General features: G+C 41.5%; 1 protein-coding gene across 1 annotated transcript; it reads left to right on the plus strand.

The window, feature by feature from the left end:
* Positions 1-10,808: 10,808 nt before the first annotated feature.
* n6amt1 (N-6 adenine-specific DNA methyltransferase 1) lies at positions 10,809-17,495 on the plus strand. The gene is made up of 7 exons (XM_071387797.1): positions 10,809-10,947; positions 12,329-12,522; positions 12,867-12,953; positions 13,126-13,216; positions 15,229-15,312; positions 15,422-15,563; positions 15,932-17,495. The coding sequence occupies exons 2-7, from the start codon at positions 12,392-12,394 to the stop codon at positions 16,039-16,041; spliced, it is 645 nt and encodes a 214-aa protein (XP_071243898.1). The 5' UTR covers positions 10,809-10,947; positions 12,329-12,391; the 3' UTR covers positions 16,042-17,495.
* Positions 17,496-21,335: the final 3,840 nt, after the last annotated feature.

Consider the following 21,335-nt stretch of genomic DNA (forward strand, 5'->3'; position numbering starts at 1 on the left):
ATAATGACCATCGATAGATTCAATAAACCTTCAATATAAAACTAGCATTTTACTCCTCTGTACCAAATGTTACATTACATCCTCCTCAGTTACACTGTGGTGTTTCACTGAAGAAAAGAAATCCTTTGAAATATTTTGATTACTGGTCGGTTAACAATAGTCGCCCCATAAAATACAACTTGAGTCACGTGAGAAGAGTGGGTAACTGGGTAACTGAAAAGTATGCAGTCAGTCAGAACATGCTGCACTGTATTAGCCAACAACAAAGCTAGCGATAGCCTCTTGACGCTTTGGCTGAGGGATGAAGGAGAACAATACTGCCAGTTGCCTAAGCTGGGCTAATCCTCGCTCATAAAGTTGTCAGTCAGACTTCTGAGGGAGAGCTGGAGGGGAATCAAAGTCTCAAAGATCTGAGCATACAGAGTTGGTTTTGTACCCATTAGCTTTAGTGCTAGAGGGAGCACTGCATAGGCGGTAAGCTCCAGTTCTGTTGGCTTTAAAGTCAATTAAATTTCCCTATCTTTGCTCGCATGACGAAGCAAGGACTACAGTATTTTGGCCAAATCATGACACAGAAATGACAGAGAAATAACACAACATATTATTTTCAACATAGCCAATGCATGTGATGACTGGTGATATTTGATGCAATAATAGGCATTTATTACTTGTACATCTTCTAACTAACTGAGATCCTCACAGCTGACCCATCCACTATGGAGAGGGAGTTTGTGATGTGCTGTCATAGACACCGAACGCACACATGCATAAAGGGTCAGTATGGTATATGTCAGCCCTCGGCTCCCCTTTTCAGACACGCCTTCTATGGTCACTGATAAGGTATCTTCTATGCTATGTCAGTTTAAAAAACATTACATTTTTGTACTGATGCCAAATTCCCCCCTTATGACTCATCCATACCAGGCTATACTTAGATATAGTCTAACAGGAAATGTATGGAGTAAAAGTTCAAGACCAATTGGTTGTGATTTGTGCTATACTGTGTAAGCTCCCTTGACACTCGCCTCTTGAGTTATACTTGGTATGCACCTGTACTGGGTTTGTACTGGGGAATTCAGTGATTATCAAAATACAGCCAAAGAAGCCAGTATTAATACCCAGAGAGAATCAGATCTTCAGGGATGGTGAGCAAACACTAATCGGTGCTCCGAGTTGTAGGGAGTTTTCTAAGATGTCTGCCCACACACACGTTCACCTTGTGATGGTACAGGAGGGTTGGCAGAAAGCCGTGAAGGTCAGATTTTAGTGTTATCCTGAGATAAAGTGGGATGAATCCTACATAGCTATGGTTCCTATCAAGAAGCTAGTTTCAACGTTGTTATGAAGAGGCCCACCTTTCTAACACTGGATTCGGCAACGGATAATAACCAGTAGGGTTAATGACATTAAAAACAAACACTTGCAAAGCATGCTGGGTATTATTCTAATAAGCTCTGCTCCCACACAAATAGAAATGTGGTCGGTCCAGGAACAGATCCAAATCTGAAAGAATGAAAGACGTCTAGGCTACAGTGCATTCGGAAAGTATTCAGACCCCTTGACCTTTTCCCACATTTTGTTAAGTTACAGCCTTATTCTAAAATAGATTTAACTGTTTTCCCCCCCTCATTAATCTACACACAATACCTGATAATGACAAAGCAAAAACAGGTTTTAAGAATTTCTTGCAAATGTTTTAAAAATGAAAAACAGAAATATTAAATTTACATAAGTATTTGGGATGGTGCCAGGTTTCCTCCAAATGTGAGGCTTGGCATTCAGGCCAAAGAGTTCAATCTTGGTTTCACCAGACCAGAGAATCTTGTTTCTCATGGTATGAGAGTCCTTTAGGTGCCTTTTGGCAAACTCCAAGCAGGCTGTTATGTGCCTTTTACTGAAGAGTGACTTCCGTTTGGCCACTCTACCATAAAGGCCTGATTGGTGGAGTGCTGCAGAGATGTTTTTTTGTCTGGAAGGTTCTCCCATCTCCACAGAGGAACTCTGGAGCTCTCTCAGAGTGACTATCGGTTCTTTGTCACTTCCCTGACCAAGGCCCTTCTCCACCGATTGCTCAGTTTGACCAGGCGGTAAGAGTCTTGGTGGTTCCAATCTTCATCCATTTAAGAATGATGGAGGCCACTGTGTTAATGGGAACCTTCAATGCTGCAGACATTTTTTGATACCCTTCCCCAGATTTGTGCCTCGACACAATCCTGTCTCTGAGGACAATTCCTTCGATCTCATGGCTTGGTTTTCGCTCTGACATCTGCGGGACCTTATATAGACAGGTGTGTGCCTTTCCAAATCATGTCCAATCAATTAAATTTAACACAGGTGGACTCCAATCAAGTTGTAGAAACATCTCAAGGATAATCAATAGAAATAGGATGCGCCTGAGCTCAATTTGATCAATTTTAGAATAAGGCTGTAACGTAAGAAAATATGGAAAATGGAACCGGTCTGAAAACTTTCCAAATGCACTGCATGTTTCACAATTTTGAACATCACAGTACAGCAGGGCACAGTTTAGTACAGTAAAGCACAGTAGAACACAGAAGAGTATGGTACAGTACAATATGGCACGTTACAGGACAGTAGAGTTTTATTCAGTAGAGTACAGTACATTACAGTACAGTAGTTTAATTTATTAGAGTGGAGTACAGTAAAGTACAGTACAGCAGAGAACAGTATAGTTTACTTCAGTAGCGTGGAGTACAGTATTGTACAGTGCAGTACAGTAGAGTTTAATTCAGTAGAGTACATTAGATTACAGTACAATAGAGTACAGTACAATAGAGTACAGTATAGTTTAATTCAGTAGAGTAGAGTACTGTACAGTTTAGTTAAGTACACTATACTTTACTTTACTGTACTCTAGTGTGCTGTATTGTATTGTACTGTACTATACTCTACTTTTCTTTTCTGTACTGTGTACTATAATGTACTGTACTCTGCTGTGATCTTCTGTGCTGTACTGTGAAGTCCAAATTTGTGAAACATAGGCCGTGTCTAGACATTACAGTTCATGCAGTTTTTGTGTTCTGATCATGGAGGTCTGATTATGGAATTCTGAACACATCATGCATCTACACCTACATTTGATTGTGTCTACTGTGTCCACATTGTGTCCAGATTCCTTTTCCCTGCGATATATTCAAATACCAGTATGCATTCTGAAAACGGTGGAACAGGCTAAATCTGATAATATCACAACAACAACTTGATGGCAGTAGCTACTGTAGCTAAATAGCCGGTTAACCTCTAACTAGCCAGCAAGCTAGCTAGCTAGCAAAGTGAAAGGGATTGCAAACAGGTTAGCATAACTCTAGCCAAAAAAATGTTTTCCTAATAAGCTAGCCGGCTAGCATTTATGAAGCCAGCAAACATATTCCTCAAAAACTAGGAACGTATTTCCTCCAATGTTTAAGGAAAAAAGATTCCTTTCGCTCCCAAAATACATGTTTTCTGGAGACTTGTGGGCAGACTGTTGATGATGCCACCCACTGTATGTGATTTCGGTGGAGAAATCAGCACACAATGTGTCACTGACCACCTCCTGAAGTGGCCAGCCAGATCTGAACAAAATCCGACCACATTGCGACTTCCGTGCATCTAGACTGTCTTTTCAACGCAATCTTCGTACTGAAATAGAAGAAGTTGAATGTAAGTGTCAAGTGCAGAAACACAGCCATGGACGTTTATGATTGGTTCTGAACCAATTATAGAAGTCTATGTTTAAGCTAAATCAAGGTCGGTTCGGACCAAATCTGAACATCTACAGTATGTTTGGGCCAAATACAGTTGAAGTCGGAAGTTTACATACACATAGGTTGGAGTCATTAAAACTCGTTTTTCAACCACTCCACACATTTTTTGTTAACAAACTATAGTTTTGGCAAGTCGGTTACGACATCTACTTTATGCATGACAAAAGTAATTTTTACAACAATTGTTTACAGACAGATTATTTCACTTGTAATTCACTGTATCACAATTCCAGTGGGTCAGACGTTTACATACACTAAGTTGACTGTGCCTTTAAAAATACAAAAAAATTATGTCGTGGCTTTAGTAGCTTCTGATAGGCTAATTGACATCATTTGAGTCAATTGGAGGTGTACCTGGGGATGTATTTCAAGGCCCACCTTCAAACTCAGTGCCTCTTTGCTTGACATTATAGGAAAATCAAAAGAAATCAGCCAAGACAGAAAAAAATGGTAGACCTCCACAAGTCTGGTTCATCCTTGGGAGCAATTTCCAAACGCCTGAAGGTACCACGTTCATCTGTACAAACAATAGTATGCAAGTATAAACACCATGGGACCACGCAGCCGTCATACAGCTCAGGAAGGAGACGCGTTCTGTCTCCTAAAGATGAACGTACTTTGGTTTGAAAAGTGCAAATCAATCCCAGAACAACAGCAAATGACCTTGTGAGATGCTGGAGGAAACAGGTACAAACGTATCTATATCCACAGTAAAACGAGTCCTATATCGATGTAGCGGTCTTTATATGTACCACAGGAGAACCAAGAAATGAAGAGCGACACCACGGCTCTTCTTGGCTTTTATGTCGATCTGCAATAGTATTGTGAAAAGACAGGACCGGAACACATCAGTCTCCAATGCACCATCTGACAAGTTGTTCTATACAGGAGCATGAAGAAAGGTAAAACACATATCCTGTCTCACATCCCCAATACATTGCTAGGTGCTTTCAGTGTTGACAGTACCAAAATACAACAACTCATGTACAAAAACACTGCAACACAAACCAGTTACAATGTGAAATCACCTCTATCCCATTCAGACCTAAGAGGGCCAAAACTACATCTCCCATAATGCAATGCCCACACCAGTCGGTAGCTCAGCTAACCATCTGCGTCACAGAAAGGCATGCCAGCTAGCAACAGCAACACCTTTTAGCACTCTGTAAACTATATTAATAACAACAATGAAACTCTCAAAGTTACATGTTTCAATAGTCTCACATATCTACAGCATTAACCTCAGGATGTTTCATTTATTTCACATTATGGACTTCTACAAAAGGAGTAATCTGCAACATATACCTTTCTCTCAGTGTTTTCTCAGACTGAGGAGAACGGGAGCTACAGGTAGTACAAGGGTGTTAGTAGGTGACGCAAGCACCCAGATGAAATAAAATACATTTAATGAAACAAAACCCGAAGATGTTAACATCATTCAGCTACTGTAGCTGCCTACCTAACATCAACAGGCAGCACCAGTAGCGCAGCAATTAAAAATAGACACTAAAAGTAAAGTTCCTGGCGATCATAGCAATCTGACTGCCCCCTTCTGTCTGAACTTGGAATATTCATCTACGCGGGTTTGGGCCACTGGCCTCCTGATTGTTCTGTTCTGTGTTGTGTACTATTCTAATAATTTGAAGTTTGATGGAATAACCTTTTTAACTCTCCTACATCGACATAACCTGAAAGGTCGCTCAGCAAGGAAGAAGCCACTGCTCCAAAACCCCCATAAAAAAGCCAGACTACAGTTTGCAACTGCACATAGGGACAACGATTGTACTTTTGGGAGAAATGTCCTCTGGTCCAATAACACAAAAATAGAACTGTTTGGCCATAATGACCATTGTTATGTTTGGTGGAAAAGGGGGGAAGCTTACAAGCCGAAGAACACCATCCCAACCGTGAAGCACAGGGATGGCAGCATCATGTTGTGGGGCTGCTTTGCTGCAAGAGGGATTGGTGCACTTCACAAAATAGATGCCATCATGAGGATGGAAAATTATGTGGCTATATTGAAGCAAAATCTCAAGACCTCAGTCGGGAAGTTAAAGCTTGGTCGCAAATGAGTCTTCCAAATGGACAATAACCCCAAGCATACTTCCAAAGTTGTGGCAAAATGGCTTAAGGACAACAAAGTCAAGGTATTGGAGTGGCCATCACAAAGCCCTGACCTCAATCCCATAGAAAATATGTGGGCAGAACTGAAAAAGCGTGTGTGAGCAAGGAGGCTTACAAACCTGACTCAGTTACACCAGCTCTGTCAGGAGGAATGGGCCACAATTCACCCAACTTATTGTGGGAAGCTTGTGGAAGGCTACCCGAAACGTTTGACCCAAGTTAAACAATTTAAAGGCAATTTTACCAAATACTAATTGAGTGTATGTAAACTTCTGACCCACTGGGAAAGCTGAATTAAATCATCCTCTCTACTATTATTCTGACATTTCACATTCTTAAAATAAAGTGATGATCCTAATTGACCTAATACAGGGAATTTTTACTAGGATTAAAAGTCAGGAATTGTGAAAAACTGGGTTTCAATGTATTTGGCTAAGGTGTATGTAAACTTCCGACTTCAACTGTACAGGCCGGTTCGGACCGGACTATGATTGGTTCAGATTTGGTTCGGACTGGAACAAAAATCTATGTCAGTGGATTTTGAAATCAAGGCCAGTCTGGATGGACCACACCAACAGCAACAACAAAAAAATATGGGGGAAAAATGATGTCAAATGCTTAGTGGGTAAGCACTCCTCTTCCAAACCTTCCAAAACAGAGGAGAGCGAAAGAAAGTAAACACAATCATGTTTTTCCTTGTTCAAGAGAGACCAGTGTCAGGAAAATACACACACACAATCCATTTCTGGGTCAGTCTGTGTTCGTTTGTTGTAAAGATCCATGCTGCCCTCCAGTGGCAATGAATGCTAAAATAACACTTTTTGAGAAAAGTCAAGAAACACCATCAGACCTTCACTACATATTTATAGTTGCCCATGAAGGCATTTCAGATTAAAATATTGTGGATATAGAGTCTTCATATTGGGGAAAATGCTTACTTCCTAACTTTGCATTTTGACTTAAGTCAACCATTAAGTCTCCCAAGTCTGCGCATGCTCCGAGGCAATTAAACGTGTTAACCCTCGCAAGGCTGCCGGCCCAAACGGCATCCCTAGACACGTCCTCAGAGCATGCACCATCACACTGCCATATCCCATCTGGACAAAAGGAATACCTATGTAAGAATGCTGTTCATTGACTATAGCTAAGCATTCAACATCATAGTACCCTCCAAGCTCATCATTAACCTCGAGGCCCAAGGTCTGATCCCTGCCCTGTGCAATTGGGTCCTGGACTTCTTGACGGGTCGCCCCCATGTGGTGAAGGTAGGAAACAATACCTCCACTTCGCTGATCGTCAACACTGGGGCCCCACAAGGGTGCATGCTCAGCCCCCTCCTGTACTTCCTGTTCACCCATGACTACGTGGCCATGCACGCCTTCAACTCAATCATCAAGTTTGCAGACGACACCACAGTGGTAGGCTTGATTACCAACAATGATGAGACAGCCTACAGGGAGGAGGTGAGTGTGGTGTCAGGAAAATAACCTCTCACTCAACATCAACAAAACAAAGGAGATGATCGTGGACTTCAGGAAACAGCTGAGGGAGCACCCCCGATCCACATCGACGGGACACCAATGGAGAAGGTGGAAAGTTCCTCAGCGTACACATCACCGACAAACTGAAATGGTCAACCCACACAGACAGTGTGATGAAGAAGGCTTGTCACCTAAAACCCTCACAAACTTTTATAGATGCACAATTGAGAGCATCCTGTCGGGCTGTATCACCGCCTAGTACAGCAACTGCACCGCCCACAACCGCAGGGCTCTCCAGAGGGTGGTGCGGTCTGCACAACGCATCACCGGGGGCAAACAACCTGCCCTCTAGGACACCTACAGCACTCGATGTCACAGGAAGGCCAAAAAGATCATCAAGGATAACAACCACCCAAGCCACTGCCTGTTTACCCTGCTATCATCCAGAAATCAAGGTCAGTACAGGTGCATCAAAGCTGGGACTGAGACAATGAAAAACAGCCTCTATCTCAAGGCCATAAGACTGTTAAATGCCATCATTAGCAGAGAGTGGCTGCAGCCTACATACAGTCTTGAAATCATTGGTGACTTTAATAAATGGAACACTAGTCACTTTAATAATGTTTACATATCTTGCATTACTCATCTCATTTGTATGTACTGTATTCTATACTATCTACTGTATCTCAATCTATGCCGCTCTGACATTGCTCGTTCATATATTTATATATTCATAATTCCATTCCTTTACTTAGATTTGTGTGTATTAGGTATTTGTTGTGAAATTGTTAGATATTACCTGTTAGATATTGCTGCACTGTCAGAACTAGAAGCACAAGCATTTCGCTACACCTGCAATAACATCTGCTTAACACGTGTATGTGACAAGTAAAATTGGATTTGAATACATGACTAAGTGAAAATTCATCTTAAGTGAAAGTTAGGTTTCGCCATGTAGAGAGTAACATCCCCATTGATTTCAATACATGACTTAGTAAAAATGCTTCTTATTGGAAGTTATAAGTTATTATCCTTGACTCAGTGAAAATGTAGCTTTTGTGAAAGTTAGGATTCACCTTGTAGAGTGACACCCTGCCTGAAGGTATGGGGAGGCAGCAACGGGATGGTTACGCAAATCCAGGTAAGAGTTACAGGCAGTTTCCAGGAGGTCAGAGGTCACAGATAGGGAGGGCCATGGGCATAGGTTGAGCAGGATTAGTGACACGACCAGGTGGGCTCAACTCAAGCCATGCACATCATCACTTTTCATTGAACAGCTCATGGCACACAGAAATGTATGAAAAGGGCCTATAGAGCCACCCAATCCTAACACTAGCGCCTTCGTGGCCACATCTGAGCAGCACATCTGAGCATAGGCCTGCAGTCGGTTATTGGTGTTCGGCCCATCTATGCCACGCCTCCAACACGCAGCCTCCATTTGGTGTGTTTGGGCCCCTATTAATCCATGGCTCTCTTTGAGATTAAAAACAAGTTTGATTTATCACTCACCACTTGCAAAAATTAAATGTTTTTACGGCCCTGTTTTTATTGGTCCCGGTTGTGTCTGTAATTCAGAGCGAAGGAGATCGTTAACGAGTTAAACAGCACATTTAATGTTCTGAGGCAATATGGCTGAGTTTTCTAGCTCTATATACTAGCTCTGGTCCAGGGTGTTACCGTTAAAAGTCACACTTGCTGATTGACATCTATGTTTGATTCAGATATGGTCTGGTCCGGCCGGAATTGATTTAGCCCAAACATAGGCGTCTATAATTGGTTCAGATTTGGTCCGGACGGGACCAAATCTGAACCGATCATAGACATCTATGTTTCACAAGTTTGGACAGCAAAGTACAGTAGAGCTCAGCAGAATGCAGTACATTACAGTATACAGTACAGTAAAGAAAAGTAGAGTATATTAAAGTACAGTACAGCAGCACAGTAGAGTACAGTAAAGTACAGTAAATAAAAGTAACCCACTTTAATGTACCCTACTCTACTGAACTAAACTGTACTGTAGTGTAGTCTACGGTATTAAACTCTACTGTCCTGTACTGTGCTCTACTGTACCATAATGTGATGTCAAAACTTGTGAAACATAGACTAGACATCCATGATTAGTTCAGATTTGGATCTGATCCCCACCGACCAAATTTGTACTTTTTTGAGGGGCGGAGCTTATCAGAATAATTACCACCATGCTTTGCAAGTGTTTGGTTTTTACATTTACATTTTGGTTATTCAGCAGACGTGACTTACAGTCAGTGCATTCAACTAAGGTAGATCAACAATAACATATCACAGCCATAGCAAGAAAATAAAAAGATGTAACCGTTACTGAGAATTATATTTTAGTTGAAGTGGTATGTTGCTTTATTCTATAGTTTGGATTACTTTGAACATCACTGTGGCCTGTTTCAAAGCTTTTGAAAAGGTTAATATAAGTGCATGTGACAGATGGGAGCAATAATAAATATCTGTGTTCAACCTTCAGTTTCCGCTTTCCTAAAAGAGGCTTGTAAAATTATTAGTGACATAAGGTCTACTTATTTGAGAACATACGTGCAGTTAAAATTTGTCTATAGATGTATTTTCAACGTCTGTAAATGACATATTTTCGACGTCTGGAAAATACGTATTTTCAGCTTTCGTTCAGCACCTAAAATGCACTTGATTTCGTCGTCCGGGAAATACGTAGTGTTTTCAACGTCCTGAAAATACGTATTTTCAACATCCGTAAAATACATATAAAATAGATACATACAGTCAACGGCTGTAAAATGAGTATTTTACCTTTCATTCAGCACCTAAAATGCACCTGACGTCAATGTCTGGAAAAGACGTCGAAAAGACATATTTTCAATGTAATTTTGCTTACTGGGATAGGCCTATTTCATTCATATAGAAAGGGGAATGCTTGAAAGTAGTATCTTTTCAGAATTTTCTGAAGCATGCAGTAGTCTAAGCCTCTGTCCCAAATGTCACCCTATTCCATTTAGTGCACTACTTTTGAGCAGGGCCTACTGTATGAGTAGAATAGGGTGTCATGTGGTATGCAGCAGCAGGACACAGTGTTAACAAGGATGATCCCACAACCCGCCTGGTGCCTTCATGTCTGGTTATGGCGTGTAAACCCAACACTCTGGATGCATTAATATTACCATTCTCTTTGGTTGTTAACCAACCCACATAAAACATAATGGCCATATGACACGCAGACTTGATATATACACGGCTTCTGCTGATGTCCATCAGTACTGTTAGTTGACTCATTCTAATCTTACAGTTCACTTATTTTTAAAAATCTTCCATCGACACAGTCTATCATTAATGATGTACTATATGTACAAATTAGCACAATGTTTTTATGTACTAATAACACAGACTCTTGGCGCATCGAACTCCAATGCCACGACCGTTCTGAATCTCCCATCATTATTGTTGCAACAGTGTGCTAATCAGAACGACAATTCCCACAATGCACTGCAACAACCGGAACCAGGAAAAACATCTAGTTAGTTACACGTGTGCCTCTTCATCGGCTTCAAACAAACGTATCATACCAAAAGCTTCAGGTAAATGTAACTTGCAGCTATGTAATCTAACAATAAACATTTGATCTAACATTGTCACTTAGTGTCGTTGAATTTGGCATGTACATGCATTACATAGTGAAAATGCAATATATTTGAAAAACTCATTCTCGCAACCTAGCTAGCTAACGGGTAATTCAGCTCTCATCATCAAATTGGTCTACGCCGACTAATGCTGTGTTCAGAACAACTCTGAAACTCCGTCTTCCGAGCGTTCACGACAACTGGGAAATCGGGAAAAAACGAGAGACAACTGGGGGAAATCTTTTGAACTGCCGACTTTCCGACCTGAAGATCACTGAGTCATAATTGTATGTCGTATTGTTCCGAGTTCCGAGTTGTCTTGAACGCACCAATAACACCGGTATAGACATATTTTTTATAATTTAACCAAGACATACACCAAACTGTTTCCAATGGGAAGAAATGAGGCAGTGGGCCAAACTGGAGTAGGATCCTATTGGCGCATTCATGCACACATCTGCATTTTTCCGTTAGAGAACACCTACAATGTGAAGTACATGTGTGCAATAACACAATTCGCCTTTGCGCTCCTTTTTAAACAACGCGAATTTAAAACGTTTACAAAGGTATGACGTTTACAAAACTTAGTCCACTCAGTTCATAGCATATTTTAGTTTTGGGGACAGAAACCGTATTGAGATCAAATGTTTAATCGATGGTAGTGAGTGGAAACGCCAAGCGGTGAAATGTCTCATTGTTCTATTTGTGGTATAGAGCTCACCAGCTCGTAGTCCTAATTACTTCTGGGTTCTTCATCCCTATGGGGAAATTTTTATTAAATTGTTGCGTGTTGTTTATATTTTTGTTCAGTGTAGGTCTATGCCCCACAGCTACTTATATAGGTCCATGCACCACAGCATCGTGCTTAGCAGTTTATGAACGTGAAAGTTGTTTATGAGTGTATAATGGTCATCAGACATCGTAAATGGCACCCAGAAAATATACTTTTCTAATCCTTTTGTTTTTCCACACTTTTACATGGCTGCAGGCGTTTGGTGCAGTTAAAACACTGCTTGTTAAAATGTCGAACATATGTGAATATACTGTCATGAATTTTTAACAGCTTCATGAAATGTTACAAACTTCTGTTGAACCCAGTCATTGGTGTGTTTCCTAAAAAACATTTATGCCATTGGCCAGTGGTCTCAGAAATATGGCCACCCAAGGCGCTGTTTGGGTTCATTTAGTGCAGTTATTTCTTCCTATGACCATCCAATAACCCCTTGACCTCTACCAAGTTGTCTGAAATCTATCCTGTCTCAGAGTTCCAGCACTTTGTATCAACCTTAGGATGACACACATTTACCTAATAGTTCTGTGTGTGTCCATCTCTGTACAGCTTCTAGTCGAGCACATCACTGTCCCCTGCCTGACGTCCTTTGTGTGTAAGTCAGTGGGCCAGATGTCCTTTCCCACCCCATTGTACTCCCATGCGGGCCGCGGGCCTTTCACTGACGTGTACGAGCCAGCCGAGGACTCCTTCCTCTTGATAGATGCCCTTGAGCAGGATGCTGACAGACTGAAGAAAATTAGGTGAGCAGCTTGTCACAACACCTGGGTTGTATTCATTAGTGCTTATGTAGCAAAAGATTTCGCAACAAAAACGAGAGTTTCTTATTGGACAAGTTCAGGTAGCCCGGCCCCGTTTTGATCCGTTTGGTATCTAGTGAAAATGACCCTTGGTTGTGTTCATTAGGTACCAAACAGAAGAAAACAGACTGAAAAGGGAGGAACTCCCTGGACTGGTCCAATAAGAATTTTTGCTTTCTGTTGCAAAACGTCTTTAAAGGTTTTCTGTTGCGTGCCCTAATGAACACCACCCTGATAACTGTTACTGGTCAACAATACCGTTCCTGACCTTTGACCCTCTTCTCCAGCCCCTCTGTGTGTCTAGAGGTGGGCAGTGGCTCTGGGGTGGTGTCCGCCTTTCTGGCATCCGTGATTGGACCTACAGCTCTATACCTGTGAGTAGGGGTGTGTGTGAGAGACTGACTGTGTTTGTTAGGATGTGCTTTAGTAACATGCCTATATCTGTGTTTAGGACGTTTTGTAAAAATAACTGTCTAGAGGGCTTGTGACTCGTATGTGTGTTTTAACTGATGTGTTTGACTTATTGTGTGTGTGTGTCCTCCCCAGCTGTACTGACGTGAACCCCGCAGCAGCCCAATGCACTCTGGAGACGTCTCGCTGTAACGGCGTTAGTCTGCAACCCATCATCACTGACTTGGTGAGACACACACACTAGGGATGTGCATCTTTCTCTGTCAAGAGTATTCGATACGTAGCTAGATACATGGGATACGATACAGGAATGATGCGTTTTGGTTTGAAGCGATTCGGTTTGATTAGAGGAACGAATGAATGCGATTAGGTTTGATGCCATTCACCCTAACAATGGGAGTCGTTGTCCACGAAGCGGCATGGCGGGCTGTCTAGCTCCCGCCTATCCTTTCTTTGGATTGGTGGATACATCTCATTATTGTAATCAGTTTTTGAATATTCGATGAGGGTTGTTGAAGTCAACCATCTGTATTCAATGGAGAGAGATGCTATGAATTCATGTCATGAATATGCATAGCCATCTTGAGACAACTCTGATATAAAGTGTTCTTTGTCAAAGTTGCCAGGATTTCACGTGACCTACTTATATCAATACACTCGTAACAACTTAAGCATTGCGAAACTTCTATTTGATCGAATAAGCCATATATTTTGGGGTTGACCAAATTTGACACTCATTGACCCCCATACAAAACACCACCTGCTGGAGGGAAACAGATTTTCCACTGAGTTGGACCTCTTCATCTCTGATGTAGGTGCCTGAGCTGAGCCATAAGGGAAACTGGACATCTACCACCCCACTATCAGACAAATGGGGGCAATTTTAGCTTTTTTGTTTTGTTTCAACTGCTTGCTGAGGGAAGACGATGCTCCTACTAGTCAGACTCAATCTCACAGGCACAGACTTGAGACCACAGTAACCTCATAGCCCTTAAAGGGGCAGGTGAAAATTTGTCTCATCTGTGATGTTTTGGTTTAAAGACTCTGGTCACAAAAAATGCAATGAAATTAAACAATATACCACATTACTTCTTACTAGTAAAACTTTTGTTTTAGAAACATTACAAAGCATGCTCGTCAGTTTTTTTGGTGTTTTGTTGGTGTAATTTTTCTGAGAAAAAAACTAAAATTTACCAATTTTGGTTGGTAAAAAATCTGAGAGGTGCTGGTAGATTTTTAAATCTACCTGTCACATTTGCTGGTGGACCAACATGTACATTTTAGGCCCTGGGCCTGCTGCTGCTGACTATGTTGAGTCTCATAGCAAAGGGTCTGAATACTTATGAAACTAAGGTATGTTTTAAAATTGTTATAAATTAGCAAAAATGTCTAAACCTGTTTTTTGCTTTGTCATTATGGGGCATTATGTTGTCATTATGGGGTAGATTGATGAAAACATTTTATTTAATCCGTTTTAGAATAATGTTGTAATGTAACAAAATGTGGAAAAAGGAAAGTGGTCTGAATACCCACTGTACACTGATTGTTAAAAGCAAAACTATCTAAACTATTGCTGATGGTGAACCTGAATAATCTAAATAAAATATAATGTAGCCTAAGCAGCAGGTAGGCTATATATCCAGATCAGCAGGTAGGCTATATATCCAGATCAGCAGGTAGGCTATATATCCAGATGAGTCGTGTCTCAGGCGATTGCTTAGGCGACTTTATTCCGGTAAAACAATTTTGAACAGCGCATTTGATAACCAATGTAATTTGCTTTATTATTGTCGTTGCTCAACTAATAAAGCCTGATGTTGCGCAAGCTATTTTTCCAAACATTTGAATGCTGAAGGTGATGCGCAGCCTACCTCTCGTTGGACAGCGTGTGAAGCAGCACACAATGTGCAGTTTGACTAGGCTACTCGTATTGCCTGTTGTGCGCCATGCAAAAATGACTTGTGGAACTGTCAACACAGTTACATGCTTTGTTCCACACTGAAGGAGAGGACGAGAGGTATTGTCAGAAGGTAAAAATAAGTTAACCGGCGATTCATACCGTTTGAATTGATATTCTGACCGATGCATGCTACATTTGGAACAGTTTGGGGCCCCGCAGACCGATGCACTCGCATCTTAAACATTTGAACCAGGCACACACAGGTCTGATGAGAAAGACCCACACACTTCCTTTCCATTTGTTCACCCCAACTTCACATCTGTCCTTCTCTGTTTTAGGTGGACTCTCTCTTGCCACGGTTGTGTGGAAAAGTGGACGTTCTTTTATTCAACCCTCCTTATGTCGTCACACCATCAGAAGAGGTAGAAAACTAAACTAGTGTTTGGTTGTTCTCCGTACCACAGTGACGGAATTGTGTTTTATAGTATGCGTGTTTGTATACCGCAACAAAGTGCGTGTATGTTTTGTCAGGTGGGTAGCCAGGGCATCGAGGCAGCCTGGGCTGGTGGGAGGTGGGGCCGAGAGGTGATGGACAGGTTCTTCCCGCTGCTTCCAAAGCTACTGTCCAATCAGGGATTGTTTTACCTGGTCACTGTGGCAGAGAACAACCCAGGTGAGCCTCCCACTTCCATTCTCTTTTGACTTCTTGGTTTATATTTACTCAGTCTACATTGATAAATGACATACGGCCGGCCTGATGTTATTTGGCACTGATGCATTTTTTACTATCTTTGTGAAATAAGCAGTCTACCCTGTATAGCTTGTTTAGGTCCAGGGTTAGAATACCACTCCTTGGAATGTTTTGTCATTTGTGTAGAATGAGTGACAGACTGAAGTATGTAGGTGGGATCATTAACATTTAATTACCACAACCTTGGTCTTTGCAACAACAAAAAAGACAGTTCCTCCCTGTTTCAGTTTGTTTGCTTCCATTTGATACCTAATGAACACTACCCTACTGTAACCTCTTTCTTCCACCAGAGGAGATCACCACTCTGCTGAGGAAGTTTGGCCTGCAGGGGGCGCCTTGTCTGTCCCGACGAACTGGTCCAGAGAGCCTGTCTGTTCTGCGCTTCCAAAGAACAACGTGATCCTCCCTGTCCCACAGAGGAGACCATGAACCTGCTGCTCCGACCACAGCGGTTTCAGCTTCATCTCAACAACCATGAGTGGTCACCTGAACTTTAACATAAATTGAGTGAAAGCCATCGTGGGTTCATGGGAGCATTGGTCAAATAAGTGACCATGTCTCAAGACTTTAACCCAATGCACTATACAAAGGCTAACAGGTTGTCCATGCTAAGGAGTGTTCAAGTTTCCTTGAACCTGTTTGTATTGGGAGAGGATCCAGTCAGTGTCAGTATTGAAGGCATGTTGTACAGGTGCAGGTAGAATTGACATGCTGACTACACCGGGCATGCGTATGTTGATTTTTTTCATCCACACCAGACGCCATAAGGAGACGCAGGTTAAAATATCTAAACGAAGTCTGAACCAACTATTAATTTGGGGACAGGTCGAAACATTTATGGACATTTAGCTACCTTGCTATTGCTAGCTGATTTGTCCTGGGATGTAATTAAACATTGGGTTGTTATTTTACCTGAAAAGCACAAGATCCTTTTTTTCCCTGGATCTTAGTAGAATTCTGACCCATTGAGTCACACACGATCCAGATAAAAGGGGAAACCTGGTTAAGTAATCTCTCCTTCAGTCTTCTGTGGACTTTATATGGTGGTTGGCCACCAACTTTAAGGTGCATTACCACCACCAACTGGACTGGTGTGGACCTCAGTTCAGCTTTCACTCACTCACATGGGTATATGCTCCTAAAAACCAATGAGGAGATGGGAGAGGTGGGACTTGCAGCGCGTCACGTGTCAAAAATAGTTATATAATGGTTATATTTTAGTGCCTAGCTGCGCCGATGCTCGTGAACAGTTTGGATGAAATGATTGATTAACGTGTACATTTATTTTGCAACGCAAGCGGTGTGGTCAGCAAGTGACTGACCCAAAGATTGTCTTTGGACTCATTTCATCTTAGGGCTCGATTCAATCCATAGCGCTTAAGATCGGCGATATACCGCAGTTGAAATGTAGAGATCATTTCCAATTGAGGCAACATGCAGCGTTTACTGTGAGTGGATGCAGTCCCGCGTACATGGGAACATTGCCTTTTAAATGTCATATTCCGCGCTACGGATTGAATCGAGCCTTTAGTTGATTGCAACATTGTGGTTTCCACAATCCTACCTGGGATGCCAACTGCAGTTTTAAAGGTATATTTTGGTATTTTATGCTCTTTTGGATCGAGGGGAGACGGGTGAATGAGTTCTGCTGAAATAACAATGGGCCGGATTCAAACACATGCTGCAACGGAGGCAGCAGTTTAGACCAAAGATTGTTCACTCAGGCTGCTTACCATTTGGGACAAAAAGTGTTCCTGTCTGCTTAACAGTGTGGCTCTCCCATAGTCAACAATGCAGTAGCATCTGGTCTGCTTAGTTTGACTTCAATTGAACAATAAAAAAAAAAGTGGGTTGTCTTGTTTCCTCTTCAGTCTCTGGTTTAGACTGCTACGCCACCCTAGGCCACTCGAAATGCAGTTTTGCGGGTATGAAAGTTTTTAGTAAAATAAGTTGTTTAAAATAGATGTGATCAACTATCAGTTTATCAAGGTATACAATTTGTTTATGTAGTTAAATATCCCCTGTGTTACTCTGTAACATGATGTTCAAATGTTATGAGCATACTTCATGTTTGAGCAGAGTTGAAATTGGCAGGGTTTATGGTGAATGGGTTCTCTACGAACGTTGGAGTAATTGCCTTTAGTCGACAGTAACATTGAAGGTTACCTTTATTTTGATAAAGGGCACCAACAACATTCAAACGTGACCTAGGCACTGGGATAGGGACTAGTCCACAGTGCCAACAGGGGGAAGGGCACCAATGTCAAACATTAAAGCTGCTCAGTCAATTAGAACGTGATTAGATGTAATTAGTTTGGAAAACAAAAGGTAGCAACCGGGAGTTGAACTGGGGATCTTGCGGGTTGCGTGTAATGATTTTTCAAACTAGTTTTCATTGGGAAGGTGGATAAAGCAATCACTTTTGCATGTGAAAACGCAGAATCTTACTCATTACCCCACGTGCTCGTTGAACATCTCATTACAAAATCATGGGTATTAACATGGAGATGGTCCCCCCCCTTTGCTGCTCTAACAGCCTCCACTCTTCTGGGAAGGATTTCCACTAGATGTCGGAACATTACTGCAGTCTAATTTAGCATTAATGAGGTCGGACACTGATGTTGGGCAATTAGGCCTGAACCGCAGTCAGTGTTCCAATTCATCCCTAAGGTGTTCAATGGCGTTGAGGTCAGGGCTCTGTGCAAGCCGGTCAAGTTCTTCCACACCGATCTTGACAAACCATTTCATACCAGTCATCCAACAGATTCCCATTCATAGCGACACACAGAAGCATCCAGGGTCAATGCCCTGCTCAAGGGCACATTGACAGATCTACCACCAGGCCAAAAAACATGAACCCGAACCCTCCAAAGTTCCCCAATAGCTGTCCCTCAACCATTCAAGACCCCTCCCACAGCCCCCCCAAGAAAAATTAAATGAATTCCATTCCCCCAAGAAACCACCAATGCACTGAAGAGAAAAAATGAAAACATGCACATTTTTTAAAAACAAAATACATGTTAAAAATAGGACATCAAGGACAACTAAAATCATAACAGCAATGCTAACTGTATGTTTGTGTGCATGTCTGGCACTATTACATGTATGTGTGTGTTCTTGTATGTGTTTATTTGAATGAGTGTGTATATGCATGTGTACAAACACCTGCACGACATCAGCCTCAGGCAAACCTGAGGCTGTAAAAACACTGCCCCTCAGTGTCATTAAAATGTACTTTTTAAAACCTTTTATCTCCCACACAGCAACTCCACTCCCACTTGTCTCCAATTCCACATCCCAACCCATCCCATTGATCTCTGCTGGCCACCCACATCTTTCAACTATTCTGTGATGTTTAATGTACAATTTCAATCTATCTAATCAAATCCACAGACTGCAAGTTGAAGATAAATATTGTTACTAAGAGTATTAGTAATTGACTGACCCGGTCTCACCAGATCTCCTAACAGTACTATTTCTAGGGTCAATTTTAGATCAATGCTATGCATTTTCAGCCATTCCTGAACCTGGGACCAGAAACCGGCTACATGAAGGCAATACCAAAATAAATGGTCTATTGATTCTGTATCCTCACAACAAAATCTGCAGCGCATCGATGATTTTATGCCACAGGAATTCTATATAATAATTTTAGCTGAAAAGCACGAAGTCCTGAATCTTGCGTTTTATATATAAACTCATACACCCTGCACCATGGAATCAGTACTTCAAAAATCTTCCCAACTGTTTTGCAATCTGTATGGCACAGTTGTCAACATCCTGGTCCTCAAATGAAACTGGTATACTTTCCTATTTATGCTATTTTTATTCCTCTGCCAGTTTTGAGCCTTTATATAGGGCAGACAGACCAGTTCCCTACCTCCTCCCGCTGTCACCTGCCTCCATTTTTGGGGTAATGCTGTAATCAATTGGTTGTACTCTTGGATTGAGCAGACCTTCCTGTACAATTCTGATAACTCCACCATTCCAATTTACATTATCATTTAAGAACAAAATACTATTTTCAAACATCTTTCCCATAAATACAGGTATTTTATCAACCAGCACATTTGAGTTCAGCCATAATATTTGTTCCATCTTTTCAATGGGATGAAATTGAAGCCATCTCTGCAGTGCTTGTTTGAAAAAAAGTATAATTTTCAATTAATTGAAAATGACACATGGCAATAAGGCCATTTTTAAACAATGGATGAGCTATTTTTTGTAATCTACTTGAGAACCATTTAGGGCACAAATAAAACTTTGAGTGACGCTTTGAGAGGTTTAGTGCTTTTATATTTAAATAATCTCAACCCACCCAATTCATATTCATTATATAAATTGTCTGGTTTAGCATCCCAGATAAAACGACATTGTTTGCTCATATGATTTCAAAAACGAATCATCAGGAGCAGGCAGTGCCATAAGTAAGTGAGTAAACTGAGATATGACTAAGGAGTTAATCAGGGCATTTTTTCCATAAATAGACAGGTATTTACCTCTCCATGGTTGTAGGATCTTGTATATTTTTACAATTTTTCTATTGAAATTCATTGTGGAGAGCTTATTTATATCTTTTGTGATATGAATACCGAGTATGTCTACTTCACCATCAGCCCATTTTATAGGTAAACTGCAGGGTAATGTAAAAGTGTTATTTTTTAAAGATCCAATACGTAATATTGTACACTTATCATAATTAGGTTTTAGTCCAGAGAATACAGAAATGTTATCTAGATCTTCAATGAGACATTGCAGGGATCTAGCTTGCTGACGTAATATAAAACTTGTCATTGGCATACATGGACATCTTTGTTTTAAAGCCTTGGATTTCTAATCCTCTGTTGTTGTTATTGGGTCTGATTTTAATAGCTAGCATTTGAATGAACAGTTCTTGTGCTGACGCTGCTTCGAGGCAGTTTGGAACTCGGTAGTGGGTGCTGCGACAGAGCACAGACGATTATGCACTACAGCGGTCCCGTTCTGTGAGCTTGTGTGGCCTGAGCCATTGTTGCGCCTAGATGTTTCCACTTCACAATAACAGCATGTACAGTTGACCAGGGCAGCTCTAGCGGGGCAGACATTTTACGAACCGGAAAGGTGGCATCCTAAGACAGTGCCGTGTTGAAAGTCACGGAGCTTATCATTATAAGGCCAATGTTTGTCTAGGGAGATTGCATGGCTGTATACTTGATTTTATACACCCATCAGCAACGGGTGTGGCTGAAATAGCAGAATCACCTTATTTGAAGGGGTGTGTACATCACTTTTGTTTTGAGCCGACTTCGCCCGGGAGGCAATCAACGCTAACCAGGTTCACCCGGGGCATTAATCGAATCCCCTCAAAGAATAATGAAACCTCAACTGAGCAACATTCTCAATTATCCCGGTTCGTCTTCTGCCCTCGCCTCCTAAAAATGGATTGGACGGAGCTTGGATCCATTGTGCTTTGAGGAGATGAGAGAGGAATCAAGGGCATGCCTTAACATAAGTGTTTCACCAGCTTTCACCTTTCCAGTCATTTGTAATAGGTGATTACGTCAAGGGATGCACTAGCCGATTGTGGCCCAGGTTTGCGTTCTTTCTCCTGAAGTGTACACTTCAGTAAATTACTAGTATAAGAGGGTGGAAAATCTTAACCAATGCCTACACCAAGGAGGAGAGTACAACAGAGCTAGAGAAAGGTAATTTGTT

This window comes from Salvelinus alpinus, chromosome 38, assembly GCF_045679555.1.
Source record: "Salvelinus alpinus chromosome 38, SLU_Salpinus.1, whole genome shotgun sequence".
NCBI lineage: Eukaryota > Metazoa > Chordata > Actinopteri > Salmoniformes > Salmonidae > Salvelinus > Salvelinus alpinus.

What these genes read in the sequence shown, in the direction of transcription:
- n6amt1 (XM_071387797.1), top strand. Translation starts at nt 12,392, where the DNA reads ATGTCCTTTCCCACCCCATTGTACTCCCATGCGGGCCGCGGGCCTTTC. An exon ending in AACCCATCATCACTGACTTG is followed by an intron (nt 13,217 to 15,228) that starts GTGAGACACACA and finishes TCTCTGTTTTAG; the next exon opens with GTGGACTCTCTCTTGCCACG. An exon ending in TGTGGCAGAGAACAACCCAG is followed by an intron (nt 15,564 to 15,931) that starts GTGAGCCTCCCA and finishes TTCTTCCACCAG; the next exon opens with AGGAGATCACCACTCTGCTG.